At 39.7% G+C, this 13,603-nt stretch overlaps 1 protein-coding gene across 2 annotated transcripts in view; it reads left to right on the top strand.

Moving 5' to 3' along the window:
* ATAD2 (ATPase family AAA domain containing 2) overlaps positions 1 to 13,603 on the top strand; it is a 41,506-nt gene that overhangs the window by 23,567 nt on the left and 4,336 nt on the right. The window contains exons 15-26 of one of the 2 annotated variants that reach the window (XM_064442130.1): positions 510 to 600; positions 1,021 to 1,335; positions 2,637 to 2,763; positions 4,025 to 4,208; positions 5,787 to 5,972; positions 7,248 to 7,380; positions 8,599 to 8,795; positions 10,013 to 10,172; positions 10,530 to 10,652; positions 10,748 to 10,897; positions 12,080 to 12,478; positions 13,127 to 13,251. In XM_064442130.1, the coding sequence (XP_064298200.1) occupies positions 510 to 600; positions 1,021 to 1,335; positions 2,637 to 2,763; positions 4,025 to 4,208; positions 5,787 to 5,972; positions 7,248 to 7,380; positions 8,599 to 8,795; positions 10,013 to 10,172; positions 10,530 to 10,652; positions 10,748 to 10,897; positions 12,080 to 12,478; positions 13,127 to 13,251 (2,190 nt within the window). The remainder of the gene's footprint in view (positions 1 to 509; positions 601 to 1,020; positions 1,336 to 2,636; positions 2,764 to 4,024; positions 4,209 to 5,786; positions 5,973 to 7,247; positions 7,381 to 8,598; positions 8,796 to 10,012; positions 10,173 to 10,529; positions 10,653 to 10,747; positions 10,898 to 12,079; positions 12,479 to 13,126; positions 13,252 to 13,603) is intronic. The other variant, XM_064442131.1, reaches the window with a different exon arrangement.

Here is a 13,603-nt window from a genome sequence, read left to right on the forward strand (position 1 = left end):
TGTTTTTCTGGATCAGGGAGAGTAGTTTGAATCATAATTATTGTTCTTCTTTGTAGTAATTGTGGCAATTTGGAACGTAGTGCTACGTCTGTTTTCCTTGAATGAACTTGCAGAAAAGCAAATCTTATGAACTAATGAGACTGTCACCATGGAATTTTGCTAAATTTGCAATAATTTTCTTTGATGAAAAATCTGTTTGCAGATAGGGTTTTTACGACACTTTTTTCCCCTCAGGATCATTAGGTCTCATACTTGAGGAAACTTACTTTTTATGGAAGCTATAAATGCATTTTATTTCACTGCAGGCCCCCAGAAAGAGTTTAATGTAACAAATTGAGAATTATTAAATTTCCTCCTTGAAAAAGAAGAGAGCATATTAATGGAACTTTAAAATACTTAGAATTCTAGCAGATAAGTATTTTTATTAATGTGAGGGGGTTTGTGTTTTGCGATGGCTGGGGTTTTTTTGCGAGAAAGGACAAACTAGAATGCAACCATTTTGTTTGCAGGCTAGAAAAGAGATTTTAAAGATTCACACACGAGACTGGACCCCTAAGCCATCAGCCACATTTCTTGAAGAGCTAGCTGAAAAATGTGTTGGTGAGTTTGAAAACAAAGTGAGTTACTGCATGTGACTGAGTCCTAAGGAATCTGGGCTTGTAGCAGGCAGTACCCGAGCTCTTGTGCCTTGCTGCAGTGCGAGGCAGTGAGGCAGCTGGCACGCCTTGGGAGCAAAGTTAGACGCTTCTTTTCTTTTAATTTGTCTCCCAGAACACTGAATGGGTTTGGGGCATCCTCAGGAGCAAAGTTTTGATCAGGAGGCTGCTTCATAAGTGCAGATATTGGGCTCTGAGCCACATAACAAAACTTCTCTGCAGTGCAGTAACTTTAAATTCTCTCTTAACCTGCAAAATTTTGGCTCTGTACAAAGTCTTTCAGTGTTGCACTTCTGAAACCTCGGCCTTGACTTCTGTGTTGCCTGAGACTGACGTAACATTTGATTCTTGTTTTGTTTATTAGGATACTGTGGTGCTGATATTAAATCCTTATGTGCTGAAGCTGCCCTCTGTGCTTTGCGCCGCCGCTATCCTCAGATATACAAAAGTAATCAGAAACTGCAGTTAGATGTCACTTCTATTAAAATAACAGCAAAGGATTTTGTCATGGCTATGCGGAAGACTCTTCCAGCTTCACAGAGGGCTGTGGCTTCATCTGGGAGAGCACTATCACCTATTTCAAAACCACTGTTTGAAAACACACTAGCAAGAATTTTACAAGCCTTGCAGAAAGTATTTCCCCTTGCAGAGCTTGCGCTAAAGAAGGACCAACAGCAAGGTATAACAATAACATCCACTTCTTTAAAATTATGCCAGAGCAAAAACTTTGGATTTGTTAAATCAACATACACAAACCTCTCAGCTGTAATAACAGTAGAATTTTATAGTATGCATGTGCATGCCTTTATTCCAGGAGTACTGTGCATAGTTTTTATTCTGGATTCTAAACTGAAGTGCTGGATTGGAGCTGTGAATGACTCGCAATACGCAGTAGAGAATTCTGCATTCTGTACTAGAGTACCCTGTTTCTGGCAATCGCTAACATCACATTTATCATTTGTAGAGATGGATTTAAGGTTTAATGTATGAGGCACCTTTTTCAAAATAAATATTTAAACGGAGGGAGAAAGGCATTTTACATGGATGCTTCTAATTCCTGTCTGAAGAACATCGAGACCACAATACAAGTGGTTTAAGCTAAATACTGTTTTAGCTATCATTATTTTTTAACCATAGTCTCTTATTTAAATGTTTGTGGATCACTCTACACTTGCATGTGAGATCAGAACATCTTCGTAGTTTCACTTTGGGGCTTGGCTTGCATTGTATATGTGAGCTCACACTACTGACTGTATCAGCCCTGATCAGATTTAGTCTGTCAGTAGGTGAGAGCAAATAAATTTGATAAACTCACTCCAGTCCTGATTAATGGAGATCCATGAATAATTAGTTAGTATGCTAATCCCTTGACAATACCCTACCAGTATTACTCCTGGTAGAGCTGGGAGATAGGTTTGCATTGGTAGAGGCAGAAATCCACCAACAAAATAAAAGCAGAGAAGCTAGGGGATTGGTAATTGCATCCCTCTCTGTTGTCTGCTTGCCATTATCTCCTCCTTCGGTAATCTTTGAGGAGACTTAATTTAGATGTGTTGGTCTGTATATTCTGATTCACTAGTCCTAGACAAGTGGAAGTCTGTGGCTATCACATTCACTAATTCCCACACTTCCAGTGGGGGAACCTGCTCCAGAACTAAGTGGCCTTGTTAGGTTTTTCAGGTGTCCAGCAGCTACACAAGTTGTTCCTAATCATCTTTATTCTAAGGATAAAAAGCTCCCAAGTTTTCACCAACAGAAAGATATACCTTATGCAAATCATGGTATGTAGGACAGCTTTGCAGAAACTTCTGCAGTCTCCTTAGATCTGTGGTAAGATGAACTCATCAGAAAATAGTATTCAGCATGTGCCCTCAAATGAAGAAATACAAGGGGTTTCCAGGACTGATTTAGAAGCTGTATTAATGTGAGAGCAAGATACGGACTATTCAGGAAAGTTAACAAACCTCTTTTGTCTTTCAGACAGTTTAAGTGATATTTTAAGAAGTGATGCTGTTGACAGTGATGAGGAAACACCATCAATCTTTGAAGATACACCAACAAATAAAAAGCCTGATGGACAAAAGGAAAAAATCATCAATTTTAGCAGGTAAATTTTTGTCCCCTTTATGCTTATGTTTTTAAGATGGCTGGGTCTGTAAACAGTTTTGGTGTGAGGGGTGGTGGATGAAGGAGTAAAATGTGTGTGTGAGGGGGGTGATTAATATTTGCAAGAAGTAAATGTGAAGATCCAGCTGGGTACTAATGTTCTAATGGAGTACACTGCCCTAACCCATCAAACGGAACGGCTCAGCCCTCTTTTCCTAAGTCGAAGTGGTCCACAGACTATTTGAGCATGTTGATTTAATCCATGGTATTCCTTGGAAGACTCAAGACCAAAGAAATGTGCTGTCTGTCCTTTTAACAAAAAAAACCCCCTATATGTATTTATGTAGCCATCTTTTGCTCTTCTGCCTTTTAAGATTCTTTAACCAGTAGTGAACTATGTAGCAGAAACAAAATTGAGAAATGGTTTGTTAAACCACTGTGAGAAAAACTTAAATAATGTCTGGTTTTTGTACCTTTAACCTACTAAGTTTATGTTCATCTTTTAACATTTTAAAATTATGACATATGTGACAGCAGTTGAAAAACAGATTGTTGTCATCACTGTTGGGTCAGTTGTTTTTCCCAATTTCTATTGCTGTGCTGTCCAGAAAAATCTTCTGACCTGCTTGAGCTTGGTTAGGTCTGTAGGATCTTTGACTTCAGCCAGCAAAGGTACAACAGTATTACAGTGGAAAGAACAAATGCTCTTCACAAACGTGTTTCATGCTAGTAAGGAAATACTAGGAAATTAATAGACAACTCAAAGATGAAGCAATTTGAATTACTGAATAAAATAAATATAAACCTTATATGTATTTAGTGTACTGCTGTAATTTAACCAATCCAATTGTGTGCTTCTTCAGATACAGCTAATGTGTTTCAGTGCCCGCATTATTTCTAGAAAAAAAATGTAGTTCTGCTCCTTCCTTCCCACTATCTCCCATAACTATAGCCAAATTTCAGCTAAACTTGACAGCTGTAGAGATCTCACAGTTACTTAAACTCAAGACCTACTGAAAATTGGTGTGTACGGGCAGTGAAGAGATCCAGATTGGTGTGTGCTGAGAGTTATTGCTCCCCCCTATATTAGCTTACTGACCAGTTGTCCTGTGTGTATTTAGCTGGATAGTCCCTCTCTGTGATTTTAGAGCTGTTACTTAACTCAGTCAAACAAACAGCAGACATGCTGGGGATTGGCAGGTAACATCTGTGTACCTATTCATCACTTCATTTTTAATCTTATTTTCTTCTTACTGTTCTAGAAATGCTTATTACCAGCCAACATCTTGCAGGCCACGGTTCTTACTAGTTGGAAAGGCAGGATATGGGCAGACTTCTCATTTGGCACCTGCAGTAATACATGCCCTGGAAAAGTTTCCAGTTTATACACTAGACCAATCTGTTTTGTTTGTTAGCACCACTTCACCAGAAGAAATGTGTGCACAGGTATCTTTTTTTCTCTCTAATCTCATAGGACTCATGACCTGTATATAAACTACTAAAGTAAGCAAAATTAATTGTTGATGGAGGAGGCCTGGTTTGAATGTGCTGTTTTGTTTGCTTCTGTCTGAAACTCCACTTTTCTTCTAGATCAAATGATACTGAATAAGGATGTTGTACATGGCCATATTTTCCGTTCCAAACTAAACAATGAAGATGTTGCTTGCAGCTTGGGAAGCTGGGAGGTGCTGCTAATAAACCTCTCTTTACAGCAAGAAATCCTGTCCATCTCGGTGGAATCCAGAAAGTTGTTTTCATTGCTTCTTAAGACTCTGTGCTCCCAGCAGGTGGCTCTGCATCAGCCTGACTGCGCGTCATACGCTTTCTGTAGCCTTCATTTTTTACTATATTTATAAGGCAATCAAGGTTTTGGGGAAAATAAATTTTTTTTTCTTTTACATATACATATACAGCTTCTACTGCTGCAGTATATGCAGTAAAGGCATTAAAATTTATGGAACACATATTTGTACACTGGTGTGCTTTTCTAAACTAGGAAAATTAAATATAAGCAGATTTAGCACTGTTTTCCTTTTTACTTTTAGGCAGGAATTCTGTTCCATTGTTTGGCATCATGGTATTGAAATATTTTGACCTTTAGCAGCAGCATTTGAGAGCTGTACAAGTAAGGATGGACACGTTGCATGAGTAGATACTCACCTGTCCCGTAAGAGGAACAATTCATCTTTTATTATGTGGTGGTTGCATCTGCAGTCATGATAGCTACCATGTCTAGTGACTGCCTGGATATACCACATGCACTTCCCATCTGTGACAGGAATTCCCTGAGTATTGATAATCTGAAAGGGTGCCCAGAGAAATTTCTCATGTGAAAGGACTGTTGTCTCTTCCCTCATGCAGTAGATGCATGTTCTCTTCTGCGGTTGAGGTACTATCTGTAGGCAACGGCTTGTGGTCTTCCAAAGCACATAATCTGGTCTGATGGATCTTTTGGTAATGAGAGGCTGTGAGTGGTTTAGCTATTCAGGCAGGTTGAAGACTGGTCACCTCTTATAACGCGTGCTTGAAATTAGGAATTGTAGGCGGGCTTCTTTTACAGCGTCAGCTTCATCTTTTCGTATAGGTCTTTGTTCACACTGTGCTCCAGACTGACTTGGATATGTGCCCACTCTCAATTGAAAATGGTGTAGTTGCGGTCGGGTGGCGATCTACCCAGACTAATACATCTGGCTGAAGGGTTAGTCTTGTTTTCTCAGGCACTCCACCATACCAGCGGAGTTGTGAAGCTCTTCAGGAGTTCTCTTACACCTAAGTAGTTTTGAACTCAGGCAGAGATTCAGGTCTGCTTCTGTCTGCATACTAATGTCTATATTTGAGTCAAAGTGAAAATTTTACATTATGCTAAGGAGTTGTTCTTTTGTTGTGGGGTTTGTTGTTTTGGTTTTTTTTTTTACATTTTGGCTTCACGTACTCCATTTCATAAGATAGTTCAACTGATACGTAGTAATTTATTAGCCTATTCTGCATGGTTTCGTTTTCTTATCCGAGCTTTCATTTTACCAGCTGATGCAAGAAGCTCAAAGAACAGCACCAAGTATAATTTATATCCCACATATCCATTTGTGGTGGGACGCTGTTGGAGCGACATTGAAAGCTACTTTTACAACACTACTGCAGAACATTCCAGCATTTGCTCCAGTTTTGCTGCTTGCAACATCTGATGTGTGTTACTCAGGTCTCCAGAAAGAGGTATTTCTGTTGATTCTTTTCTTACTTTTTTTTCCATTTCTGTTGATTCTTTTTTTACTTTTTTTTCCATTTCTTGCTAATTTATAAATCCTTTAAGCACTGGAGTACTGTGTACTCTTAAGCAAATTCATGCTGTTATTACTCAAGCACCCTAACCCTAATTAGGTCTCTTAAAATTTGCTTAGACAAAACAATGCTGAAAGCATTTGTCTAAAGTGTTTTCTGAGTAAGGAAGTTGACTTTGACCCAACTTTTTCCCCCTCCTCACACTCATGCTTATTAGACAGCTGTATAAATTTACTTCAGACAATAATTCCATCTTCAAGATGGTTAGGCATGTACTTAGTCAAGAATATATGGTGCTTGAAATGTAAATGGGAAAAAGATATTTTTACTGAAAAGTGAAAGATACTTTTACTGAGAAAGTACAGTGGTCACACTGTTAATGATGGAATGTAATTTCAGATTTAAATAATTTTTTAAAATTCCTATTCATATAGGTGATACAAATTAGAAAGCTAAGTTCCAACTTCTGTTTAAGTAACCTGGAAATCAATTTTTAGTTGTATTCCTTAATAAAATTCAGTAAGAGTACATGCTTAGCTTTCTAGACATCTAAGAGTGTGCATTAAAGGTAGATGTTAAAAATGTGAATATGCTGCTCTGATTATTTTGTCCCAGTTACTGGGTGGGAGGGTGGGGTTACCTAGATGTGTTTATCATCAAATGCTTTGAAAGGGATTAACTTCTACAGAAGTTTTTATACTGTTAATAAATTCCTTCTAAAATTAAGTATTGAAATTCCTTCCGTACCTTTTGGTAGTAGATATTGAAAAATGGAGTAAAACTTGGAAGTGTGCAACTTCAGATACCTCATTGAAATTACTTAAAAAGAAAGCAACACCTAACCAGAAAGCCTGCACTTGTCTCCCAGACCCTGCCTGTTTCCTCTATAGCCTCCATAAAGATTGAAACTAAGACTGCAAGGCAGGTGAATACAAAACAAGCAGTCTTGGAGGTGGTGATTGTCACCACTTTATCAGTGTATGATATAATGGTCCCTGAGCTTTAACTCTAGAGGTGATCCTTAGAGAAGATATTTTAATTTGCCTTGATCATCTATGAAAATAGAGCCTTTTAAGGCCAAGAAGATAACTTTTCACAGTTTGTCTTATCCAGATGATTGTTTAATTTAGAAAGGTGCTCATCTTTTTGGAGTAGAATATGAATTTGTGTTGCCTTATATCTGAAATATCTTTTCTGCTCATGCTTTAGATAACAGAATTATTTATGAATGATTATGAAGTTTTCAAAATCCAGTTGCCTAACAGTGACGAAAGAAGAAAGTTTTTTGAGGACTTAATTATGAATCAAGCTGCTAAACCTCCTCCATCAAAAAACAGTGCAGGTGAGGATATTCTACATACAAAATTTTGCTAACTGTAAGTTAATAGCTGTACAGTATTTGCTTTGGTGGTAGTTTTCTATCAATGATTTTTCATATGCTTGTATTTAAGTACCTGGAGAAATTGATGCGTTATGGCCTAGACAAGTGGTCTGTGCAGTGGGTGGGGAACTGGCTGACAGGCCACACCCAAAGGGTGGTGGTAAATAGCTCCTTTTCCAAGTGGCAACCTGTCACTAGTGGAGTCCCCCAGGGATCGATATTGAGCCCAATGTTATTCAATATCTTCATAAGTGATCTGGATAACGGGATCAAGTGTAGCCTGATGAAGTTTGCAGATCATACCAAGTTGAGTGGGGAAGTAGACATTCCAGAAGGGAGAGCTGCTCTGCAGAAAGATCTGGATAGGCTGGAGGAGTGGGCCAGCAAGAACCTTATGAAGTTCAACAAGGACAAGTGTAAGGTCTTGCACATGGGGAAACATAATCCGGGAGTGCAGCACAGACTGGGATCCACCTGGCTGGAGAGCAGCTCTGTCAAAAGGGACCTGGGGGTCCTCGTGGACAGGAAGCAAAACATGGGCGAACAGTGTGCTGCTGCGGCCAAGAAGGCCAACAGGATGCTGGCTTGCATCAAAAAGGGCATCACCAGCAGAGAGAAAGAAGTCATTATCCCACTCAGTGCTTGTCAGGCCACACCTGGAGTCCTGTGTACAGTTCTGGTCCCCACTCTACAAAAAAGATGTGGACAGGTTGGAAGGGGTCCAGAGAAGGGCCACCAAGATGATCAAAGGACTGGGAAGCTGCCATATGAGGATAGGCTGGGAGAGCTGGGTTTGTTCAGCCTTGAGAAAAGGAGGCTTAGAGGGGATCTCATCACCATGTACCAGGACTTAAGGGGTAGCTACAAAGAAGATGGAGACTCCCTTTTCACATGGAGTCCCATGGAGAGGACAAGGGGGAATGGACACAAGTTGTTCTTGGGGAGATTCTGATTGGATACGAGAGGGAAATTTTTCACAGTGAGAAGAGTCAACCATTGGAATAATCTCCCCAGGGAAGTGGTTGACTCGGCCACATTGGACACTTTAAAGAGTCGTCTGGACAGGGTGCTGGGCCATCTTGTCTAGACTGTGCTCTTCCTAGAAAGGTTGGACTAGAAAATCCCTGAGGTCCCTTCCAACCTGTGATTCTGTGACTAAAAGTTTCTGATTAACTTAAGCTTGGCAGACGTTGGAAGTACTGCCTGTAGCACCACCGCCTAAGCCTCGACAGCTGACGGAGGAAGAAGCAAGACGGCTGGAGGAGCAGGAGGAGGATACATTACGAGAACTTAGGATTTTCTTAAGGGATGTGACTCATAGACTTGCCGTTGACAGACGTTTCAAAGCATTTACGAAGCCTGTTGACCCAGAGGAGGTAAATTATTGTTGATCTGCAATACCATTTTATCTGCATGTATTCATAATCCGTCTGTGTTTGTATTTCTCAGTTTTTTGTGCTCTTTATAGGAGGGTTTATCATTGTTTTTAGGACTGTACTATTCTGATTTTTCAAGAAGCAGGAAGTGAACTTTGCTTTTACTTTTGCTGACTCCTTGAGGCTCTCGGGTGTCTGTTATTTGCTGTAGATGATTTCACTTGGAAGGGACCTACAACGGTCATCCAGCCCAACTGCCAGTTAGACCGAATGTCAATACAGTTCACTCAGGGAAAGGCATGTTACAGCGCTGAAAAGCAGAGATATCTCTTTCTTTATAAACACTCTCTCTAGGAATGTTTTGATAAAGCCTAAAGCTGTTGATAGTTTCTGTGAGAGCAGGAGTAGAAGCAGCAGGTTTTTTAAAAAAATGTAAGATTCTATTCTGTTTCATCTGGGGATCCTCAGTATAAGATCAACCGTAAGAGCCATGTGGTTTCTTCGTCCTCCCATACACTTACTATGTCTCTTTTTCTCATTTAATTTATTGAATATGTCTAAGCCAGGGGCATATACTTCGAAGTCAGTTGTAGTTTTAATATAGCTTTGCATTTCAGCAAAGTCCTGTTCCCCTAAGGACTTGTTCCCCACTTGTCCCCTTCCTCTGTTCCCCACTGACTTGTCTTTCTGTTCACTTCTAGTTTCTGAGATGTGAATAATCTAAACAGAGATGTCTTCATCTAAACTGGTCATTAGGCTTCTTTTATAGTCCAAGTAAAGAAATCAGCACCTCTGGGTCCAGTTATCTGATTCTAAAGTAGATGTCTAGGACAGACACTTCAAAAGTGCAATTCCTGCAGCCTTTTTCTTGCTGCCAACAACAAAGAGAATCTCTGGCGACTTCACCGAGAAAGGTTTCTTTGCTGTAATTTTCTGAAGCAAAGTGAAATGAATCCCACTCTGGGTATCTGTTCCCTTCTCTGTCCACACATGCTTCTGACCTCCCTGCTTCTTTTTTTCCCCACTTACGGTCTGTCTCTTCAAAGCCAGTTGAAACAGCCCTTCTATTTTCAGGTAACTAACTGGTTAATTTCTGCATCTTTGGATGTGTCACAAACATTTGAGGATTTTAAGAAGTCCTTAATTTGGCTTTATTAAAATATTTAATGTTGGTAGATTCTGTGTTAAATCTCTGAGCACGTATATTTCATTTGTAGGTACCCGACTATGGCACAGTTATTAAACAGCCCATGGACCTTTCGGCAATTCTCTCTAAAATTGACTTACACCAGTACCTAACTGCAAGAGATTTTCTAAAAGACATTGACCTGATCTGTAGCAATGCTTTAGAGTATAACCCAGATAAAGACCCTGGAGGTGAGGATATGTTTTTATCCCCAGTTTGGAAAAATTTGAAATGTATAAATTGATAAATGTCATCTGTGGATAGTAGACTTGGGATTAGATAATTTTAAACATCCACAGACAGCATTTCTTGCCAGGCTGTAAATGTTGTAGCACTAAATTACTTGGGCATGAAATTGTGATAGAAGTGTTGATCAGTAACTAGTGCTTTTGCTTCAATAATTAACCTTTAGGTTGTTATGCTGAAAATATTCACTGAGGTAACTTTTCAGAACCTACCTATAAAAAGAGCAAAATCTTTCTAAGTAATCAAAATAAAGGATTTCACTGGCTGGTAGAAAATATTCAATTCTGACTGTAAAATTTCAGATCGTCTCATTAGGCACAGAGCTTGTACTTTGAGAGACACTGCATATGCCATAGTGAGGGAAGAAATGGATGAAGATTTTGAAGAACGCTGTGAAGAAATTAAAGATTCTCGTGAGAACAGAGGTATGTTTTTGACGCTAAGGATTTTTAAACTTGTCTCAGTATTTGTAACCAACAATGCAAGATGCAATTCTTTGCTATCTGTTCTTTATTGCAAGGTTGTACCTCTTCGAAGTATGCTCCATCCTACTACCACGTAATGCCAAAGCAGAACTCTGTTCCTGGGTGTAAGAAAACAGACCCAAAGTCTGATGAAAAACTGAAGATACCAGCAGTGCCTGTAGATGCCAGTACACCCTGCTGTAATGGCAAGTTGTGTTTTATTCTGACTTTCTTGGAGAAGGTGCTACAGTCACCGATACCTTCTCGGTTCTTGTGACACAACAGGTTTCTGTGATGCCTGGTTCTTCATGCCAGAGACATTACACTTTTAAAATGTGCTTCAAAATGTGAGATAAATCCAGAGGTCATTCATTCAATACCGTTATGAAATTGAAGTGCAGTGGTTTGTTTTACATTGTAAGACACACATGACATGGTGTGAAGTTTCCTCGTCTCACTGGCATGACTGGGAATTTTGCCATTGACTTCACTCATGGGCTTTGTGCACTGCTCTGTGAATGAACACACAAAGAATGGTGGGTTTTTCTGGAAGGCAAAACCACCAAGTTTGTTTTAAACAAGGTTGACCGAATCAGAAAGCATATGAGGAGTAAGTCTTAAAGGACAATTTTTTTTCTCCAGCAAATATTCCCTTAAAATTGTCTATAACTCCACCCACAGTGTGTTTAGCTTTTGAATTTAAAACTTGTAACAGATTTGAAGAAGGGCTCATCTCCAAACACTTTTCTGTTGCTCACAGAATCATTCTGTTGTTCACAGAATCACTTCTCCAGTGGGTAAGAAGATGACTTGGGCACCAGTATTTTTCACTTGCTCCCCCAGGGCTTTATAGTCTTCCTTAGTTCTGCCCAGGCTCTGGCTTGTAGCGTCATGTGTGCCCAACATGGAAGAGTAGCGGCAGATAGTAATCTGTGCTCTTGACGAGTTGTGGCCCCCTCTGTGATGTCTTGGATCTTAGCTTCTGGAAGGGAGCAAACCTCTCGCGACTCCCTGTCAGGTTCACAGATCACTCATCTATATTAGTTCATCAGTTGTTCATCTATATTAGTTCATGTAATAAGATAGTGAGCAACTTCAGCTATTGCTTTGCAGTAATAGTTCCTATCTAAAGTAAGAATTTTCTGCTCACAAAATCTCGAAGCTGATGGTTTTGTGAATGAAATTTTGTAGCTGGCTTCTTAAAATCTAATAAATCAACGTCGTTAACTTGCAACTCTTTCTCTAGATGTATGTAGGGAGAAAGACAATGGTACTTGAGCTCCTTTGATCATTTTCAGTCTAAGTCAAGTAAGATGAGGATGCTGGATTTTGAAGGAAGAAGTGTTTTGGTAGTGTTTTGGATTACTTTTTCTGATATGTCTTTGTAGATAAGTCAAAAAGAAAACGCAGAAAGAACAAAGGGTCATCGGGTATTACAACAAAGAGGAGGAATTTTCAGTTCAATAAAGAGAATACAGTTCCAGAAGACCAAAACGAAGTAGAGAGTGATGAAGAGCATCCAGTAAAACATGTTGCTAACACAGATCGTACTGAAGTTGAGTCCATACAGGATTCCTCTGTGGAAGAAAATGAAAATGTACTTCAAGAACGGCAGAAAAATGGGAATGAAAACACATCTGGGGCAGAAAATGAGAGAGTTCTCCTTGTGGCAAAGTCTGCTTCTGAAAAGAAGAGTGTCGTACTTCCTGAACGTTCAGGCCTAAGAAAGGAGAGTGAAATGTCACACTGCCAAAGAGCAGAAAGTTCTGAGGAAGGAGAGTCAAATGGTAAATGAAAGGTCAAACAGGTCATTTAGCACCTTGTTCTTCCTCAGAAAGATTACACTATTTCTTAGGTTTTAGCCTTATTTAATTCCATTCTGTTATTTCTCTTGTATCTCTAAAACCAGCACGCAGTGTTTCTCACATAATGATGCTGCCCCTCTAGTTCTGCTAGCCAAACTCATGGTTTGCTGCAGATTCTGAAGTTTGTTTTTCAAATGGTACCTAACTGAAAAACAATCACTGACTTTCTTTTATTGTATTAGTATCTTCCCAGTAGTGACGCAGTGTGGACCCAGAGTCCCATGCAGAATAGAAGATTTATGTCCTACTGTTTGCAATGTAAGATGTGTTCCCTAAGCTAAATTACTTTGGAGTTTTACCATGCAGAGCTGTAATAACAACCTGACTATTTTTGTTTCCTGTTTTTACCCTGCCTTTTTCTCTAGTGCTTTTTTTGTGTCCGAGTTTCTAATTTTTATGGGGCAGTGACTTTTGCCAGAAATAAAATTCAAGCATTTCTCAGTGAAAAAATGGTAACAGGACTGCCTCCCTCATTGCAGAGACAGCCTGTACTCCAGGTACAGGACACTTCACTGATGCTGTATTCCAGATAAACAGAAATCCTGACTTAAGAAATTTGTGTCATTCCAGGTTCGTGGGTGCAGCGTACGACTCGTGCAAGACATTCTCAGGTAGAAGAGCAACAGGGGGCAGGTGTCAAGAAAGGACCGGAAATTCTCACACAGCCAGTGATTGTGGATTACTGTGAGCTCAAAGTAAGTCTAATTTCCATTTCATTAGTACTGAAGTATGACACTTTCTTGCTACATGTACAGTTGTAAATTAAGTTGGATGTTAACCAATGCTGTTGAAAACAATTTATGGGAAGGATATATAGCTTGTGAAATAATTCAACCTAGAATCATTAAGGTTGGAAAAGACCTCTAGGATCATCAAGTCCAACTGTCAACCCAACACCACCATGCCTACTAAACCATGCCCTGAATGACACTTGTGTTTCCGCACCTGGTGTGGCTGCGCTCGTAAGCTACATCTTCACAGCCTCACACAACACACAGGTACGGAACAGCCACAGCAGTGGAAGAAGGTGCTGCCACTAGCTTGTTA

The sequence above is a fragment of the Phalacrocorax carbo genome, chromosome 2 (assembly GCF_963921805.1).
Source record: "Phalacrocorax carbo chromosome 2, bPhaCar2.1, whole genome shotgun sequence".
In the NCBI taxonomy this organism is placed as follows: Eukaryota; Metazoa; Chordata; class Aves; order Suliformes; family Phalacrocoracidae; genus Phalacrocorax; species Phalacrocorax carbo.